The 25,083-nt window shown below is 37.4% G+C and overlaps 2 protein-coding genes across 2 annotated transcripts; both read left to right on the top strand.

Moving 5' to 3' along the window:
- Positions 1-1,386: 1,386 nt before the first annotated feature.
- Positions 1,387-19,025, top strand: gabrd (gamma-aminobutyric acid type A receptor subunit delta). The gene is made up of 9 exons (XM_066691044.1): positions 1,387-1,687; positions 10,025-10,140; positions 13,096-13,163; positions 13,504-13,724; positions 14,100-14,182; positions 14,754-14,891; positions 15,773-15,928; positions 16,282-16,493; positions 17,609-19,025. The coding sequence occupies exons 1-9, from the start codon at positions 1,620-1,622 to the stop codon at positions 17,918-17,920; spliced, it is 1,374 nt and encodes a 457-aa protein (XP_066547141.1). The 5' UTR covers positions 1,387-1,619; the 3' UTR covers positions 17,921-19,025.
- Positions 19,026-19,773: 748 nt separating this feature from the next.
- LOC136713523 (transmembrane protein 26) lies at positions 19,774-24,550 on the top strand. The gene is made up of 4 exons (XM_066690634.1): positions 19,774-19,993; positions 21,429-21,649; positions 22,700-22,841; positions 23,196-24,550. Exons 2-4 carry the CDS (start codon positions 21,456-21,458, stop codon positions 23,850-23,852), a joined length of 993 nt encoding a protein of 330 aa, XP_066546731.1. The 5' UTR covers positions 19,774-19,993; positions 21,429-21,455; the 3' UTR covers positions 23,853-24,550.
- The last annotated feature ends 533 nt before the right edge of the window (positions 24,551-25,083 follow it).

Genomic DNA, 25,083 nt, shown 5'->3' on the forward strand with positions numbered 1-25,083 from the left:
TCTGTAAGGGGTGTGTTTGAATGACTGCAAAGTGCAAGTTCTCAGACTACTCTCTGTGGCATAAAATTGTTTAAATACCTCATCTGGGGATGCTGATAGGGTTGTTCTTCTGCACCAATTGACAATGTTTTATGGAGTTCAACAAAGATTACACAGTGTATGCAGAAAATGCCAGGAAGATAAAGGTACCATTGCCTTTTTGAAGATTAAAGTAGCACCTTTTTGCAGAACTTTAACAATTCCTAACTAGATATCTCAGTAGAACTATGCATTTAAAAAAATCCCTCAAAACAGCAGAGTAAGCCTGAGATTATTAGGTGTTCTCTCAGTACATAATAATACCAGGTTTTGCATAGCAATGCCTTGAGAAAAATATGCACAGACTGTATTTACTGTTTACCAGTTGTCTCTAATTCCACATAGTGGAACTGCAGGTGAATATTATTAGTGACAAGCCACTCATACTGCATATCCATAATTTAATATTAGGTTCAGAAAATGACCAACCTTGAGGTTACCAAGTCAACAAATTCTATGCTAGTCCTGTTTTCAAAGAAAGAGAAATGTAAGCTTGCCATTTTGGGGGATATTTCCTTTCCTCAAATCCTGCAAAGCCCTGTTTATAAAAGGCTAAATTTCTGTTAGATAACTCCATGCCAGAGTCCCTTGGGTTGACTTCCACAACATACTGAGAAATGATCACAACCTTTCGATCATGTAGTACATACTTTCAAAGAGTCCACAGACACTGATCCCAATACTGACATGTTCAAATCCTTATCTTTGGACGTTGACCTCAAAACCATGGAAGAAAAACAAAACTCCTTTAATAGCCGGGATGAAAATGTCACAGCTTACCATTTTTAGGTCATAAAAAAACCCCATTTCAATTAAAAAACATTTCCGTAACCTGTCAGTGAGAAAATATTTGCAAACCATTCCCATCATTAATTTAGCTGTCTTCATTTCATGTGTGTCCTTTCTTTCTTTATTATTTATGCATTGTTCTTTCCCACTACTACTCACTTTATTTTTCATTTAGTATTTAGTTTTTAGCTGCATAGTTAAGAGGAAGACAAGTGAATTTAAGGGGAGACTAACTTTATCAGAGAACTAGATAACCATAATGCCAGCAAACTAAGCTAAAAGGTGTACCAAAGCAATTGTTTTTTGCTATTTGGTGTTTTTGTCCTGCTAGCAGAAGCAACCTCAGTACTCCTGCAAAACAGCATCCTATAATAACCATGTCTCGTTTAAAAGGTAAATAAATAAATAATTATAAGCCAAACACACACCACACATGCACACCAGCATTGCCATACACACACATTTCATGTGACTTAAATCCCACTTTTCCCCCCTCAGCTATCGCAGAAAGCAGGCAGCGCAGTCCAGCCGGTGTGTGCAGAGCTGGCGGTGTTGGGAGCAGGTTTGTGAGGGGAGAGGACCAGTTCTCTGTTCACTCACTGAGCTACAGCTGCGCTACAGCACAACATGGGACCCCACAATCACCGTCCACTTTCCACTGTGCGTCTCCTGCGGGATGGGGCTCTAGAGTCGGGGTTGCTGTGAATTACTTGCATCAATACAGGACTGGGGAACTTTGTCAGACTGCGGGGATGGCGCTTCTTACTTTGGTTCTGTCTGTTCTACTGCTACTTTCTATCCAGGGGAACAAGTTTACCAGGTAGGTATCCCTCACCCTCTTTTTGTGATATCCAGTGCAATGAAAAGTAAGCATGTTTGTGAGTTCCACACACGACACTAAGCATATTATGTTTCCCCATTTCACCTAATGGATACTTTCCTCCGTTATTCTGACTCCTGACACAGTATACTTTGTGTAGTGTACCGAATAATGTGAGATTTGAAGCATGGTGATTCTTCTTCTTTTTCTTTTTAATGTATATTTTTAGGTCAGTAATCAGTGTGGCGTTGATGTTCTCATTTGCAGCATGTCTTGGCAAATCCTAAAGCTTGCATGGAAATCACTCCACTGTTTGCTGTCATTATTGTGTATTGTCTTCCCTCGGCTCAAGCAGTTATTATAAAAGCTTTAAACATGTGCTTGGGGTTTAGAGTAAGGTATTAGCAGCAATCTACTACACTGTCACAGGGAAAAAACAACCAAAAATAGAAAAAATCTAACCCAAATTAGTCTCCGGATAACATCTCTTAAAACTCATCAATATTGAAAGATTATGAGCAATTAACGTCAGATTATTATTATTATTATTATTATTATTATTATTATTATTATTATTATTATTATTATTATTATTATGTTGTGTATGATAACCATTCCTCTGCTGCTGGGACAAACTTTTAAACCCAAATGGGGAAAACAAATCGTTATCTTAGTTTCGTAGCATTCGTGTGATACCGTACAGTAATCAAGTGTCTTTTTATGTAAAATGTACCGTAGTATCTTACAATTACCTACTTTTGTACGTATGACTCCTGCTTAAAGAAACAACCAAGAAACAATGCAAAACACAAATTAGGTATTTATCTGTCTGTCTATCTAAATGTGTGTGTTTGTGTATATTAAATGTGTGTGATTAAATTATTTGTAATTCTGCCGACTGCACAACAAAGAGCAAATTTTTGGAGTAGTAACCCAATTAATACAATATAATACGAAGCTTATGCAAACTTTTTGCGCAGAATTTCTGTAATTGCATCCTGCTTGTGCACCAGCATCATACATGCTTGTTTGCTGTTGATGTCCATTGTTATCCATAGCCTACATCCACCAATTATAACTGTTATAAGTACTTGGCAAATCTGATTGAAAGGTATTTGACATTTGTGAACGCATTTATATAATGGTAAAGTGTGTTTGTATTGTTTTTTCTTCTTGTTCTCTTTCTCTCTGTTTCTTATTAGAGTGATGTAATTTTACATCAGCGTTTAAAAGATTAAGTTGTGACAAGTTATGTAACCTAGCACAGAAAGCTGAGGCAGTGTAACTCAGAGATATTGCCTCTAGGGGAAAAATGAAAGAAAATATGGTAAAAGTGGATTCACCAGGTTCATTATCTATACTGATACCTTTTGTACTATAGATGGTGTATAGAATAACTTAAAAAAGGAAAAAAAGTGCAAGTTAAAGTGTCTGTTAAATTATGTTTTCTTGTACAATGCAAAAAGAAACCCAAATGTATACAAACACACGTACATACACATGCACACAAATTAATAGGGCTTAAATTTAATTAAGCTTTATAAACATACATTCCTGTTACATCATGCTTGCAATTCTTCTCCTTCTTTTTCATATTATATTATAATATTTTATATTAAATATATTATGTTCTTATATCCTACAAAAAGCACTATACGATATTACATATTGCTAAGATTAATACCTTAATATTGATTCCTTAATGTTCTGATATGAAAATGTATGTTTTCTACAAGAACAACCAACAATCTGGCAGCATAGTTGAGAAAATAAATGTTTGAAGGGTTGAATTAAGAATAATTGTTCAGTATTAGCTTCCACAACAGCCGTTTAAAAGAAGACTCTGATTGTCCATAACCTCTTTACAATACATAAAAAAGCATTATTAATAGTTATTTCATTATTTTGGGGACAATTGTTTCAGTGTAATAGAAAACAATTAATGAGAAGCTGCTTTATACATGAAGGAAACTAAGTTAATCTGGGAATCTGGAATGTTCTCTTCTGTGATGTGATGTCACCATGCTGCTGTCAGAGAAAGATGCTCAGGACAGCTTTGGCCCAGGCTCAGACTTAAATGTAAGCAAGTCAGGCTTCTGTACTTCTGCAAACACTTCATCAGCATATAAGAGGACAAACATCAAAGTTGTACAGAGCCTCAGACCATCATTTAGTTTGAGATGCCAACTATTCTGTGGTAAAGGTTGTAAGTTTTGGGCACAGCTGTGTCACACACACAATAGGAAGATACAGAAGACATAATGTTGTCTTTGCAATTAGAGGTACAATGCTGGCTGTATCTTACCTATATAGACTGCACCTGCAGATCCTATGGTCCATCTCTCTGCCATGCTGCCTTAACAATGTTATCACCAGCACAATGTACACAGCTGTACAGCTATGTGTACAGTATGAAAGATCAGATAACTGAATCAGATGTACTCACAATACTATCCTATAATCAACTTCAATGTAATAGTAACACTATTTCTACATTTTTATTTCTCTTCAAATGCCACTTAGCTTGGGGACATTTTCAAAAACCTTTTTTTCAATTGTTTAAAATATTTAGACAATTTGGGAATACAAATTGGGGAATGAATTAGCCCAAAACCTAAATTATATTCAGGAATCCTTATTTTCATCTGTCATATTGCATTGCATTGCAGAAAGGAGACGTGACCAATCATTAAAACTTACCATAGTCATTTTTTCTAATTTGAAATAGAATTACAAGTAAGTAGAATTACTCTGCTCTGTAAAGCAGAACAAGCTCCCTGAAAGAAAGTTTTTTGTTAGAGTTTATATTGGGTTGGGCGGCTGACAGGAGGGCTTGGTGTGTTGTCTGCTTTCGGCTGGAGAAGGTTGGGAAAAACTGCCTTCTGATTAAGAGACAGTGGAATAGGAGGTTGTTGGGAAATTCCTGGAATTTGTTTTCCTAAAGGTTCTGATACAGGAAAAGTCCTTTGTGGAAAGGGAGGATCTTGTAGTTTGTTATTTTTAAGAGTTTAATTAATTGATTATATCTTCTGCAGCAAATCATCTTTTGGATGATTTCTTACCTCAAATCTAGATGTTCATTTCCCCATCAGAACGGCAGAAATAGATTTTATTTCTTGGAACGGTTCCAGTGTCATAAATTAGTATTAAAACTGGTGTTTAAAGAGCTACAGATAATTTAAGGCCATGTGCTCCAGGAATCGTATAGTTTAATGTACAGACACATGCACTTTATTGAACAGTGTTCAGATTTTTCTATTTCAAGGGATTATACAGGATGCTGTGGATTACTGCATCCTCTAGATTACAATCTTGGCATGAACTGGAAAAGGCATCTGTCTCATTCTGGGCAATGGACCCAAATAAACGGAGATCAAACATCGGACCTCAATTTTGGTTTCACCTTTATTCATACACTAATAACTTTATTAGGGGAGGAAGAACGATACAAGCAGTCCCAGCTATTGAATTAAGTTTGAAAATCATACAGAGTTAAACTAAAATGAACATCAATTAGTGCAAACAATCCCTAGTCTCTAGTAGTGATGTCCTTGTGTTTTGTATGTTTTGTTTTTTTAATGAAAGGAATTGTAACTACCATTATTATTTATTTTGCAATTGTTTAATTGGTCATATTTTTGGAAGTTATATTCGGAAGCTACAGTAGTATGTCTTATCTTGCAGAGTATTGACAGTTAGTTGGCCTCATACAAAGAGACTTATCCATAGGTTTAATTAGGAAATATGTGAGAATTTACATTTCACAGTATTACACATGATACACACACGTCACAAGGAAGTACAATGTACCAAGGAAATTCTCAATAAAACATGTTATTATATAATCACACTTTTTCAAATTCAAATGTTCATTAAACATTCATCAGGATCTATGAATAGTTAATAAGCCTCTCATGATCTGCCAATAGCTGTATTTTGATACATTAATTAAAAACTATGAAAAGGCATCACTAATATGATTGTTCCATGCCAACTTTTTGTACTTTGCTAATTAATGAGTATTAACCTTTAGAAATGGTCGAATGAGATGGACATACCGCATCAATTACATCAGTGTTGTCGTTTGCAAATATACATATAGATTCAGAGCAGGTTTTCTGAAGGGCATGCTTTTAGTCCCTTAAATTAAGTGCTGGTATATTATTTTGAGCTGTCAATGCAATGCATGCTATAGTTTATAAAAAGCACAATGTTCATTTCAGTTTCATGGTGTTGTCATAGATTGTTCCATCTCCATAAAACACCATATTAGCATCTGCTGTCAAATATAATACTGTATTCCTTGTACTGTAACTTACCACTAAAGGGTCTCTTAAACAAAACAGTACTTTAGTCATATATATATTAACGATATTTTGAATGAAACTTTATAATAGTTATTTTAAATACCATTCAAACTTGTTTCCCAGTAAAAACAGTAAATATGCATGCATATGAATATGCAGAGAGCCTGGAAATATTCTGAAAATGAAAAACGCTACAAACCAAAGCAGTAAACCACAGCTCACACATACAGCTGTCTTTGTGCAAAACACAGAGTGGCACAATTTCAGAGCATGTTTGAAGGGCTAAGTTATCATATGCCAAACTAATTTCCATTACACTCATGAGAGTATGTCTCACAGGAAGCTTACATGTAGACTTTAATATAAACCAGAGGACACATTGGTGTACTTATTTAAGTTGTGTTAACAAAGTGCCATCACTATCTTTGACATTTCTCAACTACTCCAATAAAGGTGGAAATTGTCTGTCTGAAGGTGCTTAATGTATCTGAGTTTTTATATTTCAGAAGGTTTCTCTGTGCATCTCTTTAAGTAAAACCAGTGAAGTGTGGCTCACAAAAGTATTCAGTCATAAAAACAAGCAAATACTGTCACAAAACTGGGGGTGTATTGCGGTTATTCAAGGAGAACTCTGTTGAAAACCTTTTACCTGCTCAGACTCCTGCCCTGAGTCCCAGTATGTATTATGATATTTAGTTAGACACTGTGCAAGAAGCTTTAATGGACATTTTTGCTTAGGGCTTTACATCTTCCAATATGATCGTGCAAAGCTGAGAGTATATCATGAAGTCGAGTAGGCTCAAAAATGTCCTGATTTCCCATGGAACACCTCTGGGATGAACTGGTACTGAATCACTTCACAGTGGTCAATGTCTCTCTTTAAACTAGAGAGGGTGGGTTGGTGGAATAGCACAGTATTTCTCCAGACTTAACAAATGCACTGTGATCAGTTTTCTTTTTGCATCTCATCATGTTAGGAAGTGTGAATCTGAATTTGTATTTATTATTCTGAACACTCTATTAGTCAAGTTCATAGGGAAAAACAGTGAATGTGGCAAATGTCCCCACACCCTTGTCCAAGCAACTGGTTTCGATGACTGACTACAGATATTTAAGTTCTTGCTGATGTTGCTGGAATAAACATGGTGTTGGATCACATGCTTCTAATCTGAATTGTATTTAAAATGAAATTTGTAGCATAGAAAATTGTCTGACAGGTTTTATAAATCACCCTCACCCATTCTGTGTGTCTCCAGAACAGCAAGGAAGCAACAAAGCAACTCAGATAGCCCTAGCAACAATGTAAGAATAATACCTTCCACACACCCTGAATAGAAAATGATTCAATCATATTAGACATTTTGGTGCTTCTTTATGACTGTGATTAATGGAATTAGAAAATCCATTATAGTAAGCATGATGTTCCACTGGTACCTCTAGAGACTTGAATTTATACAGACATTTAGGCAGCAATGCTCACTTCACTGCAAAGATATGCAGTATATTAACTGCATTTCTCTTGAACTTTGTTTTTTAAAGACTTCACTTATTCATCAGTGAGAGTAAATGGAAATGAGTTGTTTAGTTGTTTTTTGGAGTTGGTGTATCTGTAAAATGACTCTGTGTATTGTGCACAAATCAATTACTTGTACCATAGCATTGTTTTCTCTTTTCTCTTCTGTTAAATGCTCATATTTCTAATTCCAAGGTTTGATGTGGCTCCAGTATGTGGCTCAACCAAATTAACAGACCCACATGAAACACCTGAAATTGCTTTTAAGACATTTCAATAGATAAGGTTATTAATGATAAATCACAAGAAAGCACTGTGTTGTTCCTGTTAAAGTTTTCTTTATTTAGGCTGAATTGGAAATCATTATTTTTTATTTATCTACAGGTTTCTCCTGCAAGTTTATATTTATAAATAAAAAGATTGCTGTTTAATTGATTTAAAAAGTAGAATGCTGTCCAGAAGAGTTTTTGATAGCTTCCTTGCAATTTTCTCCCATAAATTGACCTCGTCTTATCTGTAATAAATGCACCAGAGGTGATATCTTAAAAAGGATCTGATAGCTTTTTATCTATTGATACCTGGGCTTCAAATTCTTGTGGTCATGGGATAGTTTTTCCCTCAGTGGAGTCAGAGCACCAATATATGGGAATAACATTTCCCTTCAGACTCCAGGTGTGATGTGCTTTCAGGCTAGAGCTGAGACTTTACTTCGGTCACTGTTACTTATTTTTAAACAACAATTTATTTAAAATGTCTTAGACTTGCCTTGAGAGTAGGCAGGTGGTCTGAAACCATGCCAACCGTAACTGTAACTTTAAAAATAAAATACCATTAAAATCTAGTAGAAATGGTATATCCTTTCACTATATTTACAGTAGACGAACTTTCTGAAAGCATGTAAAGTATCTTTTAAGTTGTATCTTTTAATGTGGTGTGCCAAATAACACTGATAGCTGCAGGCGAGACAAGATAATGGAATTCAACTGCTGGCTTTGCTCTTGACTTTTTTATTTTTTATTTCTTTGCCAAGGGACTTGGGGCTGTGTTCAAAAAACATTTACCACTGTGCTAAGGGTACATAGTCCTTTCTTCCTACGAAAAACAAGGAGGAACGGCTAAAAAGCTTCTCTGGAAAATGCCGCAGGGTGTTAGTTCAACAGATCCTACAATCACATCTGATTATTTTTGCTAGTTTGTGAAGGAAAAAATGTGCTTAGTAAAATAGATTCTGCTAAAAGCTTTGCCATTATTTTATGAGTATAACTTGCATGTAGAGTCACTTACTAAAACCAACATTTCTGGGGAAAAAAGAAGTGCGGTTTATGTTCACAGGGAATTGCAATGAAAAGTGAAAATTAAATGCAGGAAAAGCCAGGACCTAAATCAGAGAGTTTCACATCTCATTGATTGCCAGTGCTTATGGTCACCCCCCCTCACCTTTTTGTATTGGTTTAGATGGAATTATCAGGATTACCAATTTGTTTATTCATCATTCCGTGGGACCAAATGTACCTACATTCATTTTCCTCTCACCCTGCTTGACCAGGTACAAATTAAGTTTATTGAATGAAGCTAATTATTCTAGTTACGCATGGCAGGATGCACCCAGCCACTTAAAGGAGCCTTTTAATCTGACGAAAAGCTTTTTGTGGCTTTTCTTTCACCTCTCAATTTGAGCTTATATAGAATGGGTTAGTCAAGCGGGGAAAGTGGCAGTGCCCAGGGGGGGGGGCTTTGAGACAATTAAACAAAGTACAGCGTGTCACAACAAAGTGTGTGTCCTGCACATTCATAACATCCCCCTCAACTATACATTTTCCTTCATTAACATGTTAATACATTTTATTAATTGTGCACTATGAGCCTTGGTCCAAACTGTGTCTATGGATGTCAGTAACAGCTTCCTTAAAACATCATCAGTGAATGTATGTGCTTCTCATATGATTGTATATATCATATGATGTATCCTGGTATCTTTCAACCTCTCAGCTGCCCTTTTTCAACTCCTGGTTTAACTAGTACTTTGAGTACCATAATTCAGCCTTAAATCTCGGGCTTTGTTTCCAAGTTAGCCCACTTAACCACAAACCACATTTGCTCTATCATTGAGGAGAGCACACTGCCCTCTTGTGGAGAAGTTAATTTCAGGTATTTTTCTTCCTCTTCAAATGTGCTGGTTATGCAAATGTTTGTAAAATGAAATGATGCAACCTAACCGCCCTTTAAGCTGTCAATGTGATGTCAATAATTTTGGTCTTTCTTTATAAATTACTAACTGTTGTAAATGTCTTTCTGCCTGTTTTTTGCCCTACCAACTGCCAAGTTCAAGGTCATGCTGAGTGAATAGAAATTAACCTTTTTTTTTAACCTTATCTTCTAGGAAAGTCATTGTACAGTAAGTACATGATGCTATAAACATGTGGGACCTGTTGGTGCAGACATGCACAGATGTACTCTGCTTGCAAGAGCAGCTGAGGTTTGACTGATATCACAAGCTTCATATCTTTGTCTCTTTAGGGCGATCATGAGTGATATTGGAGACTATGTAGGTACAGACATTGAAATTTCCTGGTTACCTAACCTGGATGATTTAATGAAGGGCTATGCACGTAATTTTCGCCCTGGGATAGGAGGTGAGTATGAGATCTATTGCTAGTAATCATTGGATTGCATTTCATCATCTTACATTTCCAGTCATTCTTAACATAATAGACAAACCCTGAAATGATTTTTCAGTTCAGTTATGATTGAACATTTCCTGATGCTCAATTAGGCAATTAAAGGAATTACAACACATTTTTAATGAGTTTATTGAAAAAAAAAGATAAAAACTGTCAGATTAAAAAGAATTCTATAAAACTCCCAGTTGTTTATCATTTAGTTCAGACACATTGTCTCGTTTCACTACAGCCATCTAACGCATTTCTCATGACCTCATTTAAACACACTGAAACCAATGTATGGTCTTGCAGCAAACACATTGCATTGTGCAGAGCAGAGAGTTGGATTCTATGATGACACAAATAATACAAATAATAAACGATGACATTGATTTATTATGAAATATTAGCATAGTAAAATATAACAGGTCAAACATATTTTTGGAGAAAACCTTGCTAAGAATGGCTGCCAAATGTGACTCATCCAATGGCCACAGCTGTAGATCAATCAATCTCACAGCTTAACTCAGATCATATCAGGTGAAAATCTCAGATGAAATAACAGTTGCTACTCATTTTAAAATTAAAAATTTTAAAAAAATTCCTGAACTCCCTTCCTGTTGACAGTCCCAACTATTGTCAAAAAAGAAATATAGACACTAGTAAAAACTAAATAAATGACACATTCAGAAATAAATTTGAGAGAAAAACAAATAAATATGGGTAATATAGAATACTTCACATAATGAAGTGGTCGGTAAAATTGCCTTTGAAAATGCATCACAGTTTGAAAGGCAATACAATAACAGTTATATTTTGAAGTATAATGGTGGTTGAACTCATTTGTTAATGGACTTAATCACACCATAAGTAAATGGCTATTATTAAGCCCTGAAGCCATTTAGGAAGAATATTGCATTAAATTGCCTTATTAAAAAGATGAAAAACACATTTGTTCTACTTTAAAATATAAATTGTTCATAATATCCTATTTCTGGGCTATTTCTGATTTATTTATTTTTAAATCAGATTTTAGGCAAAAGTGGGTGATTGGGAATAAACGACTCATGTCTGCAGATATTCATTTCCAGGGGACTTACTCGCGGCAGTGTGTATCCCAGGAAATGAAAAGCAAATCTGCAAAGTCATGGATCTGTCTCCTACATGCATCACCTTCAGCCCTGTAGGTTTGGTAATCATCAGTAATGAATAGATCCATAAACCCACACATATACACTCACCTAATGGATTATTAGGAACACCATACTAATACTGTGTTTGACCCCCTTTCGCCTTCAGGACTGCCTTAATTCTACGTGGCATTGATTCAACAAGGTTTTGAAAGCATTCTTTAGAAATGTTGGCCCATATTGATAGGATAGCATCTTGCAGTTGATGGAGATTTGTGGGATGCACATCCAGGGCACGAAGCTCCCGTTCCACCACATCCCAAAGATGCTCTATTGGGTTGAGATCTGGTGACTGTGGGGGCCAGTTTAGTACAGTGAACTCATTGTCATGTTCAAGAAAGCAATTTGAAATGATTCGACCTTTGTGACATGGCGCATTATCCTGCTGGAAGTAGCCATCAGAGGATGGGTACATGGTGGTCATAAAGGGATGGACATGGTCAGAAACAATGCTCAGGTAGGCCGTGGCATTTAAACGATGCCCAATTGGCACTAAGGGGCCTAAAGTGTGCCAAGAAAACATCCCCCACACCATTACACCACCACCAGCAGCCTGCACAGTGGTAACAAGGCATGATGGATCCATGTTCTCATTCTGTTTACGCCAAATTCTGACTCTACCATCTGAATGTCTCAGCAGAAATCGAGACTCATCAGACCAGGCAACATTTTTCCAGTCTTCAACTGTCCAATTTTGGTGAGCTTGTGCAAATTGTAGCCTCTTTTTCCTATTTGTAGTGGAGATGAGTGGTACCCGGTGGGGTCTTCTGCTGTTGTAGCCCATCCGCCTCAAGGTTGTACGTGTTGTGGCTTCACAAATGCTTTGCTGCATACCTCGGTTGTAACGAGTGGTTATTTCAGTCAAAGTTGCTCTTCTATCAGCTTGAATCAGTCGGCCCATTCTCCTCTGACCTCTAGCATCAACAAGGCATTTTCGCCCACAGGACTGCCGCATACTGGATGTTTTTCCATTTTCACACCATTCTTTGTAAACCCTAGAAATGGTTGTGCGTGAAAATCCCAGTAACTGAGCAGATTGTGAAATACTCAGACCGGCCCGTCTGGCACCAACAACCATGCCACGCTCAAAATTGCTTAAATCACCTTTCTTTCCCATTCAGACATTCAGTTTGGAGTTCAGGAGATTGTCTTGACCAGGACCACACCCCTAAATGCATTGAAGCAACTGCCATGTGATTGGTTGGTTAGATAATTGCATTAATGAGAGATTGAACAGGTGTTCCTAATAATCCTTTAGGTGAGTGTATGTCACCAAGTTCATAAGACAATGGAAGCTGTAACAAAATCCTGTTGTGTTCCACAGTATTTGAACAGACACGACTGTGGCCTCCACACACTCTGTGGGAGATAGTGATGAACTTAAACACTCCTTCTGCTTTAGAACAAGCTTAATGTGAACCCATCACTCACACCCCTGCATCAGTGAATAGTGCACCAGTGCAAAGACATCTGACATACAGCTTCTTTGGGTGTAGTTAACTACTATGGCCTTATGGGAACAGCAAATATCCCCTGTGAGAATTTGACTTCTGTTGTGGTTATGGCCCAAAGAAACAAGCTTTTATTTTTACTTATACCATTTGAATCTATATTTATATGTAACAGCAATTGCATAGGCTTAAAGTAGTGTCCTTTATCATGTAGAAATCTGGAGGGTATGTGGATTGCTTTTTTTTTCTTTGTTGCTTTTTTTTTTCTGTCAAATCTTTTCCTGCAGGACCTCCAGTGAATGTAGCAATGGCTATAGAAGTAGCTAGCATTGATCACATCTCAGAAGCCAACATGGTAAAGTATCATTTTTACATTTGGTGTGGAAACTAGTTTTTTGGAACGTCTTCCTACAGGAGAAAGAATTGTTTAATTTTTAGGATTCAGATGTCATCCTTACAAATAGAATTTGGATGTAAATTCGTATGTAAAAATGTATTTACTCTTTGAAGATATCATGGCAGATATTATACCTTGCCTTAAAATATATATCTCTTTTGTATCTCTATGTGCAATAATCTAGTCTTACCTTAAAACCTCGAAATGCCTGATTGAAACCATCAGACCTGCTCCTTTTCTGAATGTATCAAAAGTAAATATCAACAATAAAACTTAAATTGAGTGATTTGTGTTGAAGGAGTACACAATGACAGTGTTTCTGCGTCAGAGCTGGAGGGACGATCGTCTCTCCTACAACCACACCAACAAGACCCTTGGCCTGGACAGCCGCTTTGTCGATAAGCTGTGGCTCCCGGACACGTTCATCGTCAACGCCAAGTCGGCCTGGTTTCATGATGTCACGGTGGAGAACAAACTCATCCGCCTGCAGCCCGATGGAGTTATACTGTACAGTATCCGGTGAGAAGAATGTTTTTTTTCTGCATTTGTAAAAAAAAAGCCCCTGACTTCTGTAACCATGCTCATTGTGTACACAAGCCTGTCGTGTTGACTGTCAAAAACTCTTACTCAGGTGCTTGGAAGTGTGCCAGAGACAGGGGTTTACTACATAGCTTTTCATTTATGCAACTGGAACAAACAAACAAAATTTATTAAGTCATTTTCTCAATATGAGGTTGATAACATCAGACATATCATATTAAATACCACATCATGCCAAGATTATATTTTAGGACCGTAGTTCCCTGCTCTTCAACGGTGAAAGCTTCTGTTGTTGGTTTGTTATTCGTCACATAACTTTAAAACATTGATACGTATATGTTTCTTCCTTTTTAGAATTACCTCAACAGTTGCGTGTGACATGGATCTCACCAAATACCCAATGGACGAACAGGAGTGCATGCTGGATCTGGAGAGCTGTAAGTTCTGTGACAGGAGAGAACCACATATTTTTATGGTTGACAAAAAAACGCCACTTTAAAACAATGTGTGTGTGTCTCGCCCGCAAGAGAAGATCAAGAGAAAATGGGTGCAGTGGCCCAGATCCATCGATTTATGTGCCCTTGTTATAGAGTGCGAAAAACAAACAAACCTAATCATCATCAAAGGATGGTAATGAAACGAAAGGTTAAAGTGTCGGTTTGATAATATGCTTGATCTTTTTGCTCATTGGTCTTGAACAGGAGATTAAAATGCTCCCCGTGCTCCTGTTTAACTAACACATTATGCGCTGTGGAGGAGAGATGGTCAAATCATTAAAGAGCTCTAATGAGTTCTACTGAAAAAAGCAAAAGTACCTTTGATTGTACTCAATGTGGTTTCAATTAAGAAATATTGCTTCACAAAAACACATATGCATGTATTTAACAGAACCGCATCTTTTGTAGAACAGTATTTTTTCTGCACATCTATCTCGCATGTGGCTTTGCTCTCGGACAGCAGGGTGAGGTGACAGGCGCTCATTGTTGTTGTTCTGTGCGTATGTTCCAGATGGCTACTCCTCCGAGGACATTGTCTACCACTGGTCTGAGAGCCAGGCTCATATACATGGGCTGGACAAACTGGAGCTCTCGCAGTTCACCATCACCGACTACAGATTTGACACTGAGATGATGAACTTCAAATCAGGTGAGCGTCACTCCTCAGTCTCCGAATGACCTTTACTGAATGGGCAATGTGGAATGGCTGGTAAAGAGTGGCATGATAGCTGACAAAATGCCGAAATGTTTTTCCATCAGGCAGGTCAATAGTACAAGAGAAAAGGGTACCTGCATTGGACAACATTGCAGTTCTTCACTTTAGAGAGTGGGCTTATTCATCTGCCTTGATTTGGAAGTGCTAATCCACTACTCCGCTCTCTCCACTGGCTCCCAATCTCGGCTTGCATCCAGATCTAGACTTTGGGTCTTACCTAATGTGTCAACCAGACTGCACCAAGCCACCTAAAGACTCACATCTCTCCTTATACTCCCTCCAGACCCTACTGGTCTTCCTGCACCAGAAGACTCACTGTACCCCTTCCTCCAGAGCCCCACTCCTTTACCACCTTCGCCCCTAAAGTGTCAAAACAACCTTCCCCTCGAGGTCAGGACCGCACTGTCCCTGACCACTCTCCTGTGATTACTTCTCACATCTCCTGGGTTGCTGCAACTTACTGCAAATTCTCCTATGCCTACCCTTCCCTTCAGCAGACACACCTGGGACTTAACTGTATTATGTCTGCACTTGTTAGCTCACTGTTCTAGGATACATGCTTATTGAATTTTGTAGTGATTGTATTACTGCACTTTGTAATGCTCTGAAATGTTTCTTATGTAAACTGTAAGTCACCTTTACAAGCCCAATAGACTGCAGGACACACATCAATGTGACATTACACTACTGTTCAGTTTCCACAAATCATGTTGGGGTTGTGTATTTTTGCTTTCAGTTTTAACACATTAAGCATGGTTTGACTGTTTTAAGTGTAATACATGTGTCTTTTCGTGTGTCTATCTCCCTGCACACAGCTGGTCGCTTCCCTCGGCTGAGCCTGCGATTCCAGTTACGGCGGAATCGTGGTGTTTACATCATCCAGTCATATGTGCCTTCCATCCTATTGGTCGCCATGTCATGGGTCTCCTTTTGGATCAGCCAATCAGCAGTACCTGCAAGGGTTTCATTAGGTGGGTGCGAAAGATAAATTATTGTTTAACAGTTTAACAGTTTTATACCAACATTTCAAATGTTTTAAGGCCCCTTTACGTCACATTCAGGTGCATTGGAAGTAATTTACATTTTATAATTGCATTTCATTAATATACCTTAATATACGTATAATAATTACCTGCAAATACAATAATTGAATGTGGGAAATAATAATCCAAAGGAACAGAAGTGCAATGGAAATAGAAAATGGTGGTGTATGATTTCTTAACAATCATTGCTGCACACAGTGGTTTCTGTGCCAAGTAATACAAATGAAGGTCATAATGACTTTGTAATATGAATAGTTCTCCTCCTCACATGTTTCCCCCAGGTATCACCACCGTTCTCACAATGACCACTCTGATGGTCAGCGCCCGCTCATCCCTCCCCAGGGCCTCAGCCATCAAAGCCCTGGATGTCTACTTCTGGATCTGCTATGTCTTTGTCTTCGCGGCTTTGGTGGAATACGCCTTTGCCCACTACAACGCTGACTACATGAGAAAACAGAGGGCGAAAATCAAGGCGAGCAAAATGGCAAGCGAGGTCAGGAAACATCTTCATTTCTGTGATTCATTTTAAATGAGCTCCCCATGAAGTGCAGAAATACCGTAGTAACATCAAATCTGATGATGATCTGAGGTCAACCATTGGAAGCTGATGTTACACACCAACAGTGTATGTTTTCATCCATAATAGGAATTTATTCTCCAACAGTATAACATGTTGAGAATGGTAGTTAGTATAGCCCAGGATAACAATATTCAATGTTCTGTACCAGCAGAGATAAACATCTCTTGACTGAAACGTAGTGCTTTTCACAAAATTTAAATACAAATATGAATTAATAAAGGACATTTAGTGATGCATCTTAGTTTTTTTTATCTACTGTACAATTACCGTTTTCATAATTGTTTGTGATGCTATAACATGACTACTATAGCAGCATAGAAACAAAATAGGCTACTGTATAATTTCTGAAAGTGTCAAATGAATATCTCTGAAGCACACAGGAACTTATTAATGCTTACTTTTTTATAACCATATGCATACATTTTGTTCTATATAATGTATATATTTATATATCCAGGGGAAGAAGTAAATGGATTGGAAATAATCTTGAATAATACTGTTACCCATCATTTGTTGCCTGTTCTTGCAAAAAATAAAAAAGGTACATTGCTTGAAAAAACAAAATAATATATATAATATACTTCCAATTTTTTATATATATATATATATATATATATATATATGTATGTATATAATGAGATTATGTTTTTTATCTTGTAAAGCAGGATGCACAACTCAAAAACATGTGGTTTCTAACAGCAGGGATGTTAAACTCTGCTGAATTGCTTCAGGGTCTTTGGTTTCATTCCACCAGTTCCAACAATTTCTCTGTTGCTCTACATTTATTTTCTTTAACCCTTCTTTCCAGGTTTCTAAATGTTTTGCAAACAATGTGCCCTTCAGTCAAGTGTTAGTTTAGGTCACTTTTTGTAAAATACCTTGATAAATTGTAAAATATCTGCAACAGAGAAATAAAATAAATAAATGAAGAGACCACCAGATTGGGAAGGAACAAAAGTCATGGAGAATTCAGAATGTAGAATAAAATGTAGTACTAATTATTTTCCTCCTGTTTTTTTTTCTCCTAGTCCATTGTAAAAAATGGCAAGCAGGCCATGGTTCTCTTCTCCCTATCAGTAACAGGCATGAACCAGGGACTGCTGCTTTCTAACCGGCAAAGCCGCGCAAAGAAGCCTCCTGGGGATCCCTGTGGTACGGACGAGGTTGAAAACGGGAAGACAAAAGCCAAGAAGCCTGATGGAAGCAAGGAGAAAAAGAGCAGTCTGAAGTCTGTGTTCAAACCCATTGATGCGGACACCATTGACATCTACTCTAGGGCAGTCTTCCCTGCAGCCTTTGCAGCAGTCAATGTCATCTACTGGGTAGCTTACACCATGTAAACGCATGTGAATACGTGTGATAATGTACTTAGACGCATCCGCATGTAGCACTCAAATACTGTGACAAACAGCGGGATTGTCATCCCCAAAATCCAAAGACAAGCTCGCGATAAGGTAGTTTACCGTAGCGCTTCAAAGATGGACTGGTCCTGTGGGAAACAAAGACTGGCGGGCAGATCCTGCATCTATTATAACCAGGGGAACAGAAGCAGAGGATTAACCCAAATCCTCAGTTACCGTTTCTGTCATATTGCTCTTTAGTGGCATTCAGATGAACTTTGCTTCTATTATTCTTCCACATCTTCCACATCTTAATGGCCTTTGACAGGTTGCCTTCACACTCTTCATACAGTCCTTGTGATGGTCTGGTGTCTGCCTTGTTCATCAAAAAAGCAAGAGCAAATGAGCCCTATACCTGAAGAAGCGCAATCCATGTCTCTACAAGCAGGACTCAATCTGCTGACAAAGCAATCACCAACAAGCAACATGTGGCAGAACACGAGAGCTGCACAACGCCACACATTTAAAATAGTGTTTGCTCTTCTGCATGTGTCTATAACCTTTCCTTTCAATACACGACTCCCTCCATTTTTTTTTTTTTTATTAGCTTCCTGTTTTTTTAACATTTGCTTCCCCCCCATGTGATGTTTCTTATCTCCTTCCGTCAGTCTTTCTGTCTCCTGATTAATATCAACTCCTTGAATGCCTTCCTGGATATCTGTTGAATTAATGCTCGGCTGACTTTTTGGCAAATAATTTCTTTCAGAATGTCTTCCTTGTAATTAAAAAAAAAAGGTGGAAAACTGTTTCATTGTTTTTGTTGGACATATTAGGGATAACCAACTGGAATTAAACATGTATTTTCTGTCTTTCAATTTAAATGGCTTGAAACCTTGTGTACTTATAATGATCTCAACCATTTGAGATACTGTCACAATAATTCACATTATTCAGTTAAATGCTATGATTTGTACAAAAGATTACCTGTAACATTTTAGTTAAACTTTAATAATGCTGGCTAGCTGAAACTGAAATTCATGATAAACCTATTTGTATACAGGATATAAAAAATATCATTAAAACAACAACAACAACACATTTAGGGCATATCCATCATATCTGTTGGAAAATGATAGCAGCATGATGGATTTGTAGAAAAGTAATAATTACCTGCATAAATAATGTTTTGTTTAATGGCTGATACATTCCCAGGACAGCTGCCTGACAAGTATAAATCTGAGAATACTAGTAGCATAACAATAAAATCCATTGAAATCCATTTAATTAGTTTCTTTTCACTTAAGTAAGGATCTAATTGTGGTAAACTTTAGGCACCATGCGGCTGTTGCTTTGTTTCATATGACACAGGAAGTTGACCTCAGGGGATTTCGTTTTTGTAACAGGAAGAATCCAGAACTTTTTGAACGTCCATTCATCTCTGTTTTGAGGTGCATGTACAAATATCTGCAACCTTTAATCCTGAGGATGGCTGGGTGGGGGCAGACTCTGGGTGGGTAACACTGATAACTGTGAGAGGCCTACTGCCCATTGTTATTCTTGATTGTAGATAACTCTGTTTTCCATAGTATGACGGACACAATAATGGATAGCATGTTAGATGACTTTTTCAGAGAAGGACAATTATCTAGAGCCATTCATTACTGGTGACAGACACCATTGCATATCTTCTTTTAACCCAACGACACCCAGATCCCCTATTACATCCTTTACATTCCCCAAAAAATAGTTTTTATCTTTGCAATATCCTCTGCATCCGCTTCAACACCGTCATCAGCTATTAAGCTCTACACCCTCCTTCACACCACATACACCGTTCTTTATAAAGCTGTCTCTCGTGCTTCAGTATTGAATGGACATGACCTAAGCTCAAGACATCACATTGTGGTTTTTTCTATGAAGAACTGAGACACAACTGAAACACTTCAGTGGACACAACTGAATCTGGACCTGTGTCTTTCGTGTGGAATCTCAAGGCCGATTCCTTAAGGCAAGGAATCCTGTCCTTTAACCACTTAACAAAACAAACGTTTTTGGAGCGCATTCAGCTACTACGTGAGTCAAATTTAATGTCATATATACCTACCTAAGCAGATTGTCAACTTTGTTATGGCTAGGATTACTGGGAAAGTAGAATTGCAGCATTTGCAGTGTACGGGAGTTTTGTTAGAGAAAGAGATCTCTAGTTTTTCCTTGAGAATCCTGAAGAAAATCAGGAGAAGTGAGTATTTTTTAATTCTCTTATGAGACTTAACCTGACTAGAGATCTGTTATATTTCAAAAGTGTTCAAATGAAGGTCTTAGATAATGGGTATTTTGATAAATTTAGTAAAAACAACAACAACATACATATTAGGATTAAAAAAATTAAATGCATCATGAAAGAACACTCGTTACTTAATTACTCATGATGGCTTGGAGGTAACTTTTTTCAAAAATCTTTTCATGAAAAACTCAAAATCTCAAATAACTTATGTCATTATATCTGTGTGTAGATTGCAAAATAGTATTACAGCAGGGTGCTAAGGCAAACTAAATTAATTTTGACATCATACTTTGCTTTCAATTTGGTCAATTTGGTGCATATTCATGTCTGTCAAACTGCACATTACAATATTGAATTTGAACAGTCAGTGTAGCATGAATATTATATATAGCCAAGCAATGAGTGTTGTTTTCCCCATGATAATACGACCATACCAAAACTGTAATGCAATTAAAATCAAAATCAATGGGGACAGTCATGAAGAATTCAACCGAAAAAAAACGACCAATTGTTATGTCACGTTTAATATCTCATCTGCTATCACAAATAAGTTATTAACATATTTATTTATTTACTTACTTATTTTTAAGATTAATGTTCCTTGAAAGGCTTATGTGTGTTTTTTTAACCATATGGAGCACTTTGAAGACACAAAGTAGACAAATATCAAAACAGAAACATTTTAAATTATGAAAATATGATATTGGTGGTATTATTATTATTATTATTATTATTATTATTATTATTATTATTATTATTATTATTATTATATCATGATATATATGAGGGTGTGTCATATATATGTTCTGAGCCTAAACTGGAAGGATAAAACTGAAATCCTACTTAAACATGAAGCATATTCAAACAGCTTTGTATTTTGTCTATAAAGGATGGTGAAAATCATAAAAATGCAAGCAATGTGCTGCCCTTTTTTGACAATAGAAGTACTGATTCCAAATGTCTTTGCTGCAGGCTTGTCTGGGCTTGTATAATGATTCACGCTACCCTTGAATGTAAAACTGATTTTGTATATACAGCGTGCACACCTCTCATGAAGTCTCGGTGCTTCTTTCAATTTCTGTGACAAAAGAGATTCACAGTGTAAACTGCTGACTTACAAGTCTGTCTGGGTTCAGCTGTGACATTGCCGTGAAATGCTGTGAGATGCCTCAACCCTAGTGGAAAAGCGTAACAGAGAATCTGAAGTTGTTTGTTATTGTCTAGGAATCCGGACTCTGGCTCTCAGAAGAGATGTGTAAATTTCTGAATGTCCTGCTGGCTACCTTGAGCCGCTTTCTTTTCGCTGTCCATGGGGTAGTGACGGTGTGGTATGTGGTCAAGACAAAAGGAGACCCGGTTTATTGGCTGCTGCTGTGTGGCATTGCCCTTCTGGGAGTAGAGATGGCAGTTACTCTGAAGTGCACAAGGAAAGGCGAGTGGAAATGGTAAAAGCTTTTGTATCCATCCTTTCATTTTCTCCCGCTGTCTTTTTCTTTTTTTGGAAGTGACCAGTTGTATTTCAGATGTTGGAGTGCCTACTACACATGAGAGCGTGGCTGAAAGGGAAATAAACAAACAAACACACAAATAAATAAATAAATTGTGAGATGATAACACAAACATTTGTATACTATCCATCTTACTGATACAAAAAACATGAAGACATTAGAAATGTGTGTGTAAATTTGTTCAGAAACTTCCCTAGTTATAGCAGTTCTTGATGAAACACATTAAATAATAATAATAATAATAATAATAATAATAATAATAATAATAATAATAATAATGCAAAACAAACACATTTCATGAAGTCACTTCTCAAGTAAATGTACTGTGCTCCCTTAGTGTGCCAAGTTGCAGATTCTATTTACATTCTTCTTCTTCTTAACATATATTTTCTTCTACCTTAATATTTTCGTATCAGAATAAATCAAAACAAATAACACTGCATTACAATACCCAAGCATTTTCTGTGTTAGCATGACAAGAAAAGCTGCTTATCTGGCACAAGTGTTGGTACCATTACAGAATGTTGTCACTGTTTGAACACTAGGTCATTTTTTGCTGCCAGAAAATTGCTGCCCTAAGCACAAGCTGAGGGCAGGTTTTGATTGCACTCTCCCAGAATACCCGTGTGTCTGTAACGAAGCATTGCAGTAACATGAAACTGGCAAAAGGGCCTCTGTGATGAGCCTTTGATGAGTGGATGTAATGCGGTGTCAGGTTTATGTTTCTTAAACACGATGAAAAATTTCCCCGTCATATTTTCTTAACTCCTACACACATATTTATATACTCAGAGCACTGGGAGTAAGTTTACCCCAGGCCTCTCCCTTCTCTTTGAAGTTCACTGTTTGAACCTTTCATGTTGTAGAGGGGGATTTGCATGCACAATGAGAACAATTTGTAATGTGACACAGGCTTGTTCTAGAACGCCTGTATGTGGAATAACATTTATTCTACGGCTCTCAGAACTTCTCTCTGTCTGTCTTCAGGTTCTCACCGATGGTGTTTCTGTACCTCAGCACGGTCATCCCTTCCATTTGGTTTCTGGAACTCAATCTGCTACAGTCAAGGCACCCGAATAACACGTCTTCCAAAAACGATTTACACCTATTAGATATACCAATACCAAGGGTGGGTATCACAAGTGTTCTGCTTTAATACTTGAACCCTTTGCAATTCACATTCAGAATGTCATGTCAAAACTACAATCAGGCTGCATATAGTTTGTGGAAGTCTCACGGTACAACCCCTCACTCAGATGTAATCTAATACACAGCATCTTATACACATATAGAGGACTAAGACATGAAGTTTCTAGATGTTGTTACAGCCAGGCTATCTTGCGGCTTTTACTTTTTTCCCCACATGCTTAACTTCGAAGCATTCCCCTGAAAGCCTTATGTTAACTGTAATTCCTGAACACTACGTAAGTACAATTTGAGATGAGTGGTGCTTTCAATGTGTCCAATGCTCTGAATGAAACAGGAGCTGACTCACCTCGGGCCAGAAAACTGGGCGGCTGGGCTGGAGCAGACCATGCTGATTGTGCTGGTTCTGGGACGCTGGCTGATGCCGAAGGGGGATATGTCTCGGGATCAGCTCTCCCAGCTCCTCATGGGCTACATGGGCCTGGGTGCTGACATCCTGGACATCTTTGACACCTTCAAGGAGAAGGAGGTAGAGAGTGACCGCATGATTCTGCTCATCGGACTCAGCCTCTTCACCTGGGCTCTCTTGCAGTTCCCCTTGGTGCTAACCCAAACCAACACTCCACATTCTCAGTCAGTCTCAGGCAGTCCCTCCGGGAAAGGCAAAGAGTCCAGTCTGGACAGAGCAGCGGCCAGTCGCTGGGGCCCCAGCTGCTCCACTGAGTTCTGGGCTTTACTGGTCACAGTGGGCATGCAGGATGGCCCCTTTCTCATCTACCGGCTCTACCTGATGATTCAGGAGCACGTACTGAACCAGATGATGATCTTCTTCACCTGCAAGAACATCCTCATAGTCCTTTTAGATATCTACCGCATTGTAGTCCAGTTTGAGAAACCCCCAGAAGAAGCCGTGACTGACCACAGCACCCCTTTCTACAGTGAAGAGCTGCAGAGACCAGAGGGAGATGATAAAGATCAGGAATCTCAAGCCTGAAGCCCCTAACCTTTGGCTTGGACCATCTTTAGACCATCAGAGACACCTGTATATTTAGAGTCATCCAAGTCTTCTGAGAAGAAAAAATCAAACTCCAAAATGATTCTGTTTGACTCTTCATGTACAAAAGTAATTTAATCTTCTGAATGAACTTATAAATCCTTTCTCTACTTTTTATCCTTAGCTGCATCAAACTCACTTTTCGTAATTTATTGTCTAAATGATTGTCTAAATGAGTGACTGATATTAGAAACACTTCATACTAAAGCTTTCAAAATAAATATTTCAGATAATTGCAAAAGATAGATCAAAAATTGTAATGAATGAATAATTACTGTAAATAAATGGCTAGAACTGATGTCTTAAACATGGGTTTTCAGCAAACTAATTATTATTCTACAGTATTTCTACTATTCAATGACAATACAGTAGATAATATGGTACTAATAAAAGACAGCTGTACATTGAAAAAGTACAATTATTCTTTACTTACCAGGTGTTGCTTATTAAAGGACATTTTTCTTAGCTTGGTTCTTGTCTGTTCGGCACAAATTTTCACACAATCCCACATGATGGCAGTGTTATCACATTCTACAGAAATTATTGTTATTGCATTAAGGCAAAATAAGTAATATGATTTTAAGGAATACCAACATAAAATATTATAGATGCAACGCCTACTCCCAGACAGGCTTTCATCTTGTAACTAGGCATGGGTTTTACTATTTTAAAAGCCAAGTTAAGGGCTTTGAATTATATTAATAACCTATAGTAAATTACAGTTACTATTACAAGACAAACTACCCTACACAGATATCTTGAACAGCCCTACAGCGCTGGGACTTAGAAAATTATTTCTCATTGGGGAATACATTAAATAGCAAATTCAATTTTTACATAGCCACAGTGCACTATAAAATGAAGGGAACATGGTGTTAAATTATGTTATTAGCATTGGAATTACATAAATGATAATTTTGGGGTGTTGTTAGTAGAGATCAGCAGTAGAAGAATGCATTCAGTTTTTGCAATGTTTTAAAGATGTTGATGAAGACCTCTTTTCTGGATTCAAAAACAAATGGATATGAATCTTGACATTTAAATATTAAAGAATGATAATAATGAAAAAAAAATACATTTTTTTAAATCCATAATTGAGCTAAATCCAACATATTCAAAATAGTTATTCATGCATTTACAATGGGTAACCAATGTCAAACTGTAAATATAA

Source organism: Amia ocellicauda, chromosome 18, assembly GCF_036373705.1.
Source record: "Amia ocellicauda isolate fAmiCal2 chromosome 18, fAmiCal2.hap1, whole genome shotgun sequence".
Classification (NCBI taxonomy): Eukaryota; Metazoa; Chordata; class Actinopteri; order Amiiformes; family Amiidae; genus Amia; species Amia ocellicauda.